Raw genomic sequence first — 11,082 nt, 5'->3', positions numbered from 1 at the left:
GCTACAAAGTTACCAGATTACATCAGTATATATAGCGAATAGAAGGAAAAGGGAAAGGAATACTGGTCTGAATCCCGTAATAACCAAAAACACAGCCTCCCTCTCAAGGACCTGAAAGGCAAGAGAGCCTGAGAATTTTCTGTCCAGGGTGGTAGTGCCCAACAGTCATAAAACCTGGAAATACCATAATTCGTGATTCTGATAGTGGGGAATATTATGTGGTTCAAACCACTACTGTGTATAGATTAAGAACTATCTTCAAATCAAGTCAAATAGGGTATGGGCATGTATTTGAAGTAGTGTGGACAGCAAACTTAGGAGAATGATTTTTCGCCTATACTTGTCGTTGGTGAGGTTGCAGCTCAAATACCTTTTTCAGTTTTGGGCTCCTCACTAAAAGAAAGTCATTAAGGTGGTACAGTGTGTCCAAAAAAGGGCAACAAAGATGGTGAAGGGTCTAGAGCACAAGCATTATGAGGAGTGGCTGAGGGAACTGGGATTGTTTAGCCTGGAGAGAGCAAAGCTCAGAGGAGACCTTGTTGCCCTTCTACAACTACCTGAAAGGAGGCTGTGGAGAGGTGGATGTTGGCCTCTTCTCTCAAACAATGAGCAATAGAACAAGAAGATGTGGCTTCAAGTTGCAAGTGAGAGTTTTAGGTTGGATATTAGGAAAGTTCTTGAGTCATCATTCCTGGAGGTACTTAAAAGCTGTGTAGCAGTGGCACTTAGGTACTTAGGTACTTAGGACTTAGCAGTGTTAGGCTAATGGTTGGACTTGATGAACCTGAAGGACTTTTCCAACTTAAATGATACTCTGATTCTATAACTCATCACTTCTCAGGCTGCACCTGGAGCACTGTGTCCAGTTTGGTCACAACAGATCAAGAAAGACAGGGAGGGAGGTCTAAAGGAGGGCCACAAAGATAAGAAGGCTCCAGAAGGACCTCACTGCAGCATTCCAGTACTTAAAGGGCAGGTACAAAGAGAATGGAAGATCTTTATTAACAGGGAACCAGATGGAGAAGACAATGGTTACAAGTTGCATCAGGAGAAGTTTCATCTCAATAGAAGACATAAATTATTTACAATGAAAACAATGGAACAACTTGTCCAGGGGTATGGCAGAATCATAGTTTCATAGTTTCATAGTTTCATTCAGGGTTGGAAGGGACCACAAGGATCATCTAGTTCCAACCCCCCTGCCATGGGCAGGGACACCCCACACTAGATCAGGCTGGACAGAGCCTCATCCAGCCTGCTCTTAAACACCCCCAGGGACGGGGCCTCGACCACCTCCCTGGACAACCCATTCCAGGGTTTCACCACTCTCATGGTGAAGAACCTCCTCCTCACATCCAGCCTGAATCTCCCCACCTCCAGCTTCATTCCATTCCCCCTAGTCCTATCACTACCTGAGATCCTGAGAAGTCCTTCCCCAGCCTTCCTGTAGGCCCCCTTCAGATACTGGAAGGCCACAATTAGGTCTCCTCGGAGCCTTCTCTTCTGCAGACTGAACAGCCCCAACTCCTTCAGTCTGTCCTCATAGGAGAGGTGCTCCAGCCCTCTGATCATCCTCGTGGCCCTTCTCTGGACACGCTCCAGCACCTCCACATCCCTCTTGTAATAGGGGCTCCAGAACTGGACACAGTACTCCAGGTGGGGTCTCACCAGGGCTGAGTAGAGGGGGAGGATCACCTCCCTCGACCTGCTAGCCACACTTCACCTTCTCCTGATGCAGCCCAGATGCAATCCTTATCACTGGAGTTTTATAAGATGTAATAATCTCATCTAAGCCCCCTTTCTCATGAAAGGTTGAAGCAGATGATCTTTTGAGGTCCATTCTAACTTGGGCTGTTCTATAATTCTATAAAAGCAGTGACTCTGAGCAGATCTTGCATGTTAACACTGGCCCATAACCTGAAATCCATCTTGAAATTATTCATTCCAAAATGTTAAAATCCCTAGCAATGCTGATGCCCATTCCCCCTCATTCTCTTCCCTCTAGCTTTGTTACATTTTGTGCTCAAGACATGTGGAAGATATTGTTTGTCATTAATTACTGTTGTGTTAGATTCATATTTTTGTTAGTGACCTTTTCTATGATTATGGTGTTTGGTCTGAATCACTTGTGAAAACAAAAGACACTTTACATACTAAACAATTTTAAGTAGTCTAGAAAGACAGAATTTGTCTAGGAAGAGAGAAAAGGCATTTCATTCCAGGTAACATCTACAGAAACATAATTGTTACGTTAATCTGACTGTGGTTAGTTGCCATCTTATTCAGCAAATAAATGTAGCCTAAGCAAGCCAAGGATCTCACCTTTAAAACAAAAGCCTGCTATTCCTCTTTGGCACTGTAAAGGCCACTGCAATGTGATTATTACAGTAACTGATTTCATCTAGATTTTTAGTGTATAGCATTCAGATGATCTGAGAGTTCATTGCAAAGCTCTTGCTTTAGTTGCATTTCATCACTCTTCAGCTCTTACAATAAACCTCATACTTTAGTTTTGATCCCAGTTTAGTTCCTCCTATATGTTCTTCAAATGCTTTGTCCATTTTCTCATTTTGATCTTCACTGAAAAGATTCTTCCAGTCACTTACACCACCTTCAGAGAAGCAAAGAAACTCTTAAAAACCAAGAAATGTTCTTATTTTTTATTCTATAGATCTGTCATTCCTATTCCATTGTACACAACATGAATTTGATCCATTTTAAAAGCTAAAACTTCTCATTTTTGCACCAGTAGAATTTCGTAAAGTCAGTGGAGCCACATGTGGTGGTTTGAGAGAGAAGGGCCTAAGCTTTCTCCCCCCCACAAAGAGGAAAAAAATACAGCTAACTCAGCCGGAGAAGCGGAAGGGATGCTATATTTTACAAGCAATGTGGAGAATGCAAGATATGTACACAATATACAGTATTTACAACATATATACAGAAATATAAAGCAAAGTAAAAAAACCAAGAATACAGGAACGAAATTCCCTCCTCCGGAGGAGGGTTCCCCCCCTGTACCCCCCTCTCTCCCCTTACCTCCCTTTTTCCCAAAGAGGGTTAGAAAGAGAGAAAAGGTAATTATTAATAAAGCAGAATTCTAGTAGGCCTCATGCAAATTAGTTGCTTATCTGTTCAAGGTTGCTCTGGCAAGGAGCCCAGAAGCAGGCAAGCTGGAAGACAGAAGGAAAGGGACGAACTGAGAAAAAAGTTCCAGCTGTGCTAAAACTTAAAACTGCATTCTACCAATCTACCAATGAAATTCGTTTAGAATATTGATGTTTACAAAACATTCGGCCAGAGTGTCCCAGCACTGTCCCTTTCCCAAAGGCACAGCCTCAAACGGTCATGCATCCCTTCTGCTTCTCCGGCTGAGTTAGCTGTGGTTTTTTTCCTCTTTGTGGGGGAGAGAAAGCTTAGGCCTTCTCTCTCAAACCACCACACTACAGATCTGTGAAGCTTCTCTTCATCAGGGACTCCCTGAGAAGTCTTCTCAAGCATAACAGTGGTAACTCACTTGATGCTAACTGGCAATGCTAATATGCATGCAAAAGAATCCCCAAAGGATAGGCAGCTTAGGGTCCTGAGAGCACGACATTTCTACCTATGGACCTCTTAGAACTTCCTACCTTTGCGAAAGAAAGCGTTGCCAAATGCCCCATGGGTCTTCTGTGAGTTCTTCTTCATTGCCTGGAAGCTGCTCCTCTCTACCACACTCTGTAGCTCTTTCTCATTCAGGCAAATCCCAAAGAAATCAGATATGTTTTTCACACCCTGGGCTGGATTCTGAAAAGAGGAATGTAACATACCACTTGACATTCAAACCAATTACATTGCTTCCCTCGGTGTTTGTACTTCCCTACATCTCACTTCTGCCTATTTATGTACAACACTGAGTCAGTAGGGCTGGAGTGGTAAATAGTGTTCCTCTTCTTCATAATTATTTCAGAGGAGATATGACCTAGCTTCCTATAGATCAGAAAAGGTCGTACATGATTTACAGATGAGAAAAGTCTACACTATTTAATATAAAAAAGCTCCCCCCTCAAAAAGATTAATAGGGACTTTGATTTAAATCAATTTGGGGTTAGATCACAGCTAAAGGAAAAAAAAAAAAAAAGGGAAAAAAAACAAAAAGAAGAAAAAAGAATAATTAAAATTGTAAAGGTATTTCAGTTTGAATTTTACCTTTCCTTCCCTTAAAACAGGAATCTGTCTCATACAATATCATACATTTAGAATATACTGCGTAGGGTTTGAATATACTACCTGCATATAATGTTTAATTGTTCTAGGATCAAATGCTCTGCGATATATAAAATATTTTAGCTATTAGTAACCTCACCTCTTTTAGCTCTTCATAAGTTAGCACCATAACATTTTCATCATCAGCATATTTATTCCATGCGGAAAGATATTGAAAATAGCATCCCCAGGGCACTAAACAAAGAAAAAGAATCCTAAGATGAAGCATAGGCTTGATCTTAGACAAAAGTTCTTCACAGAAAGAGTGATTGGCCGTTGGAATGGGCTGCTCAGGGAGGTGGTGGGGTCACCATCCCTGGAGGTGTTTAAGAAAAGACTGGATGAGGCACTTAGTGCCATGGCCTAGTTGATTGGTTAGGGTTGGGTGAGTGGTTGGACTTGATCTTGGAGGTCTCTTCCAACCTGGTTGATTCTGTGATTCTGCGATAAATTAAGACTAGACAAATTTTTTATGAAATAAAACAATTTTTAAGTTGATCCCTCAGTCATGGGCATTATTAGTCATTTCTATGCCAGAATTTACACCTCTCTGTGGGAACTGCACAGTTTGGCTCAAGACTGTTTTGACACATGCACATCTCTGGCATATGATACAATTTGTAAGTTGGTACAATAAAATTTGTTAGTATTTCAAGACAGATATGAGTCCATCAAAGGGCTATTAGTATTTAAACCATCTTGCAGACTCCTTTAATCCTGTTTAAAATTGTATTTAACCTTCCCTTGTGCTGGTTACGTGATTTGCCAAACAGAAGAAATTATACAGTTTTGAACTAGTGGAATTATTTACTTTCTTTTTTAGTGCACTAGACTTCATCCAAATCATTCTTCTGGTCCAATTTGGCATGTAGGCGTTCAGACATCTGGGTGGATGGAAGATGATGGACCTCAGAGAGAAGGGCTGAAGTGGATCTAAACCAGAGAAACTCCTTCTTCCAGAGAAAATACCAGTATGTGCAGATTAAAGAATATTGTGGAAGTGCAGTTTTGATTTATCTTTGGGCAGTAAGGTACTGTAAACTTTAGTTCCAATTTCTGCTCTTGTACTGTAAACCAAAACTCTCTAGTGAAGCTGATTTACAAAGTGCAAGGGGTTTAGAAAAGACAGATCATAGAATAACTGAAGAATATACTGTACTTTTCTTTGTCATAAAAGCTGTGAAGAAATCATCCCAGGTCTCATAGGAGGGAAGAGTAGCCATGGCATTTGAAAAATGATAAAAAGATGTAGCTAGATCTTTTGGATTGCGAATCAGCAACAATATCTAGGGAAAGAGAAAAAAAGAGGAAGACATAACACACTCTGGTATGAATAAAATGATAGTCTATAATTGCAGTTTGGGGAATTTCTAGTATCTTATATACTACTTGCAGAAGTAATAATTTCATTCTAAATTCAGAAGAGGAAGTATTTGACTTTGCTTCAGTACCTTGTGAAGTTGATTACCCATAATTATAAAATAGCTTTAACAAATTAATTATGCAGAATCTAAGTATGCTTGCTTTGCTTTGTTTTTCAATTAAAGAGTCATCCAGCATTTATATAGTGGGGACAAATCACAAAAATACACATTCTTTCTGAAACTTGACACACTGAAGTCCTCTCTTGTGACAACACCATAAAATGCCTCCCATAGGAAATTGTGTCAAAATAAATTTAACTGCTGGAGGATTTGTTCCACCTCCTCATCTCTCTTGTGAAGACACAAACGTGTCAATACGGATGAACTGAGTTTAAGTGAGACAAATGCTAGTACTTAAAGAGACAAATAGAAATGGCCAGGCTATACACTTTATAACAGTGATTCTGAAATTGGCAGAGAAGTATTAAATCAGCTTTAAAAACAAAATGTTTGAAGTGTTTGCTTTCAAGTTATTAAAATCAGTGCTCACCTTGGCTTTATTTTTGAAGACAGATGTGGGAAGATTTTCAGGATGGAGATGAGTAACCATAAATCTTGGAGAAGGTAATTTGTTCATTCGCTATAAGAATTGAAAGGAAGAAAGCGGACAGTTCAGTTAGGACATATATTCATTTCATCAGCCTGTGATAAAATAATGCCTTTTTAAAATTATCACAGAAAACATTGGGTTGAAAGAGATCTCAAAGGTCATCCAATCCAACCCTTGGCCCAGCACTGAAGGGTCAACACTAAACCACATCCCTAAGCACCAGGTCCACATGCTGTTTAAACATCTCCAGGGATTGTGACTCCAGTACTGCTCTGGGCAGACCATTCCAATGTTTGATAACCATCTCTGTGAAGAGATATTTCCTAATATCCATACTGAATCTCCCCTGGTGCAGCTTGAAAGCATTTCCTCTAGTCCTGTTGCATGACACCAAGGAGAAGAGGCTGGCCCCCTCCTTGCTCCAACCTCACTTCAGGTAGTTGTGGAGAGCAATGAGGTTTCCCCTCAGCCTCCTCTTCTCCAGACTGAACAACCCCAGCTCCCTCAGACACTCCTCATAGGTCATGGTCTCTAGGCCCTTCACCAGCCTCATTGTCCTTCTCTGGACGTGCTCCAGCACCTCAATGTCCTTCTTGCAGTGAGGGGTCCAAAACTGAACGTAGTATTCAAGATGTGGCCTCACTAGTGCTGAGTACAAGGGGATGATCACCTCACTGTTCCTGCTAGTTACCATGTTTCTAATAGAAGCCAGGATGCCATTGGGTTTCTTGGCCACCTGAGCACACTGCTGACTCATACTTAGTTGTCTGTCAACTTAACGTCCTCATTCAAGTCACTGATAAAGGTATTAAAGAGGACAGGCCCCAATACTGAACCCAAGAGGACACCACTAGTGACTGGGCACCAGCCAGATTTAACTCCATTCACCACCACTCTTTGGGCCTGGCCATTCAGACCATTTTTAATCCAATGCAGTGTGCATTTCCAAGCCACATGCCTTGAGTTTCCAAAGGAGGATGCTGTGGGATACAGTGTCAAATGCTTTACTAAAGTCTAGATAGGCAATGGCCAGAACATTTCCCTAATCCACTGGTGGGTCACTTTATTGTAGATTAGAATAGTCAGGCAGGACCTGTCTTTCATAAACCCATGCTGACTGGGCCTCATCACTGGTTGTCTTGCAAATGCCATGTGATGGCACTTAGGATGACCTATTCCATAAGCTTTCCTGGCAGTGAGGTCCAATTGACAGGCCTGTAGTTCCCTCAATCATCCTTCCAGTCCTTCTTGTAGATGGATGTCACATTTGCTAGCTTCCAGACAACTGGGACCTCCCCAGTCGGTTATTGGCTGATCCAAGTACTTTTATTTTGTGAGTGTTATCCTGGGATCTTAGTGGACCATTCTGAGTACCTCTAATGTTCAAGAATGTGCATTTGTGAAAAGATTATCCATTGGCAATTCTCTTCAGTGATAATGAATTTAACATGTTCTGTTAGACAAGCAATCAAATCTAGAAGTTAACTGTAGACTCTGACTTGGCCTATTTGAAAGCTGAAGAACCTTGAGGAGCGAGAGGAGGAGTGAGGAGGACAAGCTTAGTAAGAGAGTCAAATGACAGTATTTCAGTATTTGACATTTCATGAAAGTCTTAAAAAACAAAACATGCTCTGTTGAATTTCTGTCTCTCTTGATTATCTAATGAGGATATGCTTCTCACTAGCCCTCTAAGGTGTCCATTTATCCCTTAACATCTGTCAAGGTAGATGAGATTCGTCCTGACCACATGCCACATTCAAAGAAGTGGAAGAGTTTTTATCAAACAGTGCAATATCTCACACACCATATAGTCAGTGTTTCAAGCACTCCACTTTGAAAACCTTCATGTATATTCTGTGCCCACCTCGTATTTCCCAGTATCTCCAATTTCAAAGTAGGGGAATTCTTCCAGTTCTTCATTATTCACACTGCTTTCTTTATTCTTCATTTTCTTTTCAAATATGGCGACTAGATCACTTAAGATTTGACCTACCCAGTTTGTGCCTGAAAGTGGAAGAATACAGGTTTGCAAAACCTTTAAGAAATGGATTTGCCAGGAAAGCCAAGACATAGGTAGTACTACCAGGTGAGTTGCCTGGTTTCCTTTCATGTGCTACAATCACAGCTGACCATCTGGACAATTGCCTCTCAGGGTCCTACCATTGCTCTTTATAAGGATACATTTCTCCAACTCAGCTCAATACACCGTAACTTAACTTGTATATTGTGAACTAACTAATGAAAGAGCAGAACTATTAAGATTCAAATAGGAAAATATATATTAATGAATTTTGGTTTTTTTATTGTGAGAAATATAATGGGAATTGGGGTGATAAACCTGTACCTTAAAATTTAGAGTATTACATTTGTTCTGGCATGCTGCACATGGTTGCCTTGGGAAGAATCACAGGTCACAGAACTCCAACACAGGAGCAGAACTAGATCTGAAAATTGTGCTGTATGTATTCATTTTCTTTACCAATAGGCAAAAATTCTCTACAGTGGCATTTCCTATACACATTAATTATATTTTTATTCAAAGCACAATCAAGAACCTGTGGAGAACTCTCATCTGACTTCTGAGCACTAGGTTCCTACATGTTTGTCACTACAGTCTTAAAAACTGCATTCTGATGCATGGCATTTCTTCAAAAAAAGAACACATGGTAGAAAGGCAAAAACTTCACAGTTGTGTCATCTGTGACTATCTACTGTAAGACAATGTGATTCCAGTTGGTGGAAGAGACAAACAGAAAAAGAATAATAAACTAAAGAATAATAAGCTAAAGAATATATAGCATGGCATGAGAATGTAACAAAAGCTCCATTCTGCATAAAAGTACCAAGCTATTAACTTTACAAGGATAAATATGACAATAGATCCTGTACTACCAGAAGATACAGTTATTTCTAGCATGAGAATTGTGTTTTAGTTATCCCTAATTTATACATTTAACTTCAGTGTCCAGTTCTGGGCCCCTCAGTTTAAGAAGGACATCAAAACACTTGAACGTGTCCAGAGAAGGGAAACAAGGCTGGTGAGAAGCCTTGAACACAAGCCCTGTGAGGAGAGGCTGAGGGAGCTGGGATTGTTTAGCCTGGAGAAGAGGAGGCTCAGGGGTGACCTCATTGCCCTCCACAACTACCTGAAAGGTGGTTGTAGCTGGGAAGGGGTTGGTCTCTTCTCCCAGGCAACCAGCACCAGAACAAGGGGACACAGTCTCAAGCTGCACCAGGGGAGGTTTAGACTCGAGGTGAGGAGAAAGTTCTTCACCGCGTGAGTTGTTCATCATTGGAATGGGCTGCCCAGGGAGGTGGTGGAGTCGCTGTCCCTGGAGGCGTTCAAGAGGAGATTGGACGTGGCACTTGGTGCCATGGTTTAGATACTGTGTCATGAGGTATGTGTTGATAGGTTGGACTCAATGATCCTCGAGATCTCTTCCAACCTTAATTATACTGTGATACTGTGATATTCTGAAAGTAAAGGTAATGAAAAACTTTACGTGGTATAGGAAAGATAATCAGGTCTTTCTTTCAATCATTTGAAGCATTTGCTGTATAAAAGCTTCACAAACAAATTTGTTGTATTTTCTGAGAACAAAATTAGTTCCAAACAATTTTGTGAAAATTCTAAATACTATTATTTAGTATAATATATTATATTATATATCGTATAATATATAGTTAGTACAAACCTACTTATTTCCCATTATATAACTTAATGAAGAAAGCAAATTATATTCACCAGATTTAGGATATGCTGCCAAAATGATGTCATCACTTCTGGCTTCAAAGGACTCCATGGCTCTGAATACCTCAGGACTGCAAAAAGTAACAGGGTAAGGAATCCCCTTGTAATTAAAAAGCAGTTCATCACGCTGCATTCTGTTAGCTGCAGCCACTGCTTTTTCTATGGTATCAGTAAATTTTTTCCTGGACTTCTCCATTCTTCTCCCTCTCACACACAGATTCTGTCACAGTGTGAGATGCTATGCAGAAAAGAAGAGACGTGGATTACTTTTAAATAGGGCATGGGGAGGTTTTATCACTCTTTGAGCAATAATTTACTCAACTGAAATCTGCAAATCCAGTCATAGACCTTGAACCTTTTGAAATAAGCAGAAGTTGAACATAAGGAAAAAAAAACCCACAAACAAACAAAAAAACCCCACACATACAAAAAAAAAAAAAAAAAAAAATTAAAAAAAAAAGGGGAAAAAAAACCCTGCAATTGAAATCTAGTTTAACAGGCTTAGCTATGTTCAAAAGATAATGTCAAGAATCTGTAGTTACAGGAAAGAGTTTATAAACTAAATATATCAAAACAGAACCATGTGAATTGTAAGCTGGGATATAAATAGCTCAATCACGTTCCTCATGACAATTCTGTTCTTTTCCCAGGTTTCCAGAATGGGATCAAACATATTGGAATTAGGAAAGAAAATATATAGTGCACTAACAATTGAGCTGTGGACTGTCTCATGAGGGTGGCTGACCTCTCTAGGTAGTGCCATGGAGGACATGTAGACTGCATTACAGACTTCTGGTTTTCTAGTGGTTACATGGAAATGACTCATCTATATTCATACTTTCCTTAGTGAGCTCAAATCACTGTTATGCAACTGGTCACTCATTACTGATCAGTCTGACTGCACTGACCTCAGAATCAAAACTGAATTTAGGCCGATATTTAATAATCAGGTCTCTGGCAAGAGGATGAGTCACAGGGAGCAAGAAAATAGTTTAAAGAAAAAAGGCATCCCTAGCATGCAATATCATTATTTCTTATCTCCATCTTTTGAGTGCTGTCTGTTGGGCGCCTGGAGTGCACAGAGCAGGGACTGCATACCTGTGTTCTTTTGCCAT

At 40.3% G+C, this 11,082-nt stretch overlaps 1 protein-coding gene across 1 annotated transcript; it reads right to left on the bottom strand.

The window, feature by feature from the left end:
- Window positions 1-965: 965 nt before the first annotated feature.
- SULT6B1 (sulfotransferase family 6B member 1) lies at window positions 966-10,217 on the bottom strand. Its single transcript, XM_068153414.1, has 7 exons — window positions 9,962-10,217; window positions 8,081-8,220; window positions 6,157-6,246; window positions 5,402-5,528; window positions 4,343-4,437; window positions 3,627-3,783; window positions 966-2,611 (listed from the first exon to the last, which is right to left on the bottom strand). Exons 1-7 carry the CDS (start codon window positions 10,161-10,163, stop codon window positions 2,481-2,483), a joined length of 942 nt encoding a protein of 313 aa, XP_068009515.1. The 5' UTR covers window positions 10,164-10,217; the 3' UTR covers window positions 966-2,480.
- Between the last annotated feature and the right edge of the window lie 865 nt (window positions 10,218-11,082).

The sequence above is a fragment of the Melanerpes formicivorus genome, unplaced genomic scaffold (assembly GCF_026170545.1).
Source record: "Melanerpes formicivorus ecotype bairdi unplaced genomic scaffold, bMelFor1.0.p_v2 SCAF_2, whole genome shotgun sequence".
NCBI classification, from domain to species: Eukaryota; Metazoa; Chordata; class Aves; order Piciformes; family Picidae; genus Melanerpes; species Melanerpes formicivorus.
This window is presented reverse-complemented; position numbering and strand designations above follow the sequence as displayed.

What these genes read in the sequence shown, in the direction of transcription:
- SULT6B1 (XM_068153414.1), bottom strand. Translation starts at nt 10,163, where the DNA reads ATGGAGAAGTCCAGGAAAAAATTTACTGATACCATAGAAAAAGCAGTG. An exon ending in GGCAGCATATCCTAAATCTG is followed by an intron (nt 8,221 to 9,961) that starts GTGAATATAATT and finishes TTCCACTTTCAG; the next exon opens with GCACAAACTGGGTAGGTCAA. An exon ending in GAGATACTGGGAAATACGAG is followed by an intron (nt 6,247 to 8,080) that starts GTGGGCACAGAA and finishes CAATTCTTATAG; the next exon opens with CGAATGAACAAATTACCTTC.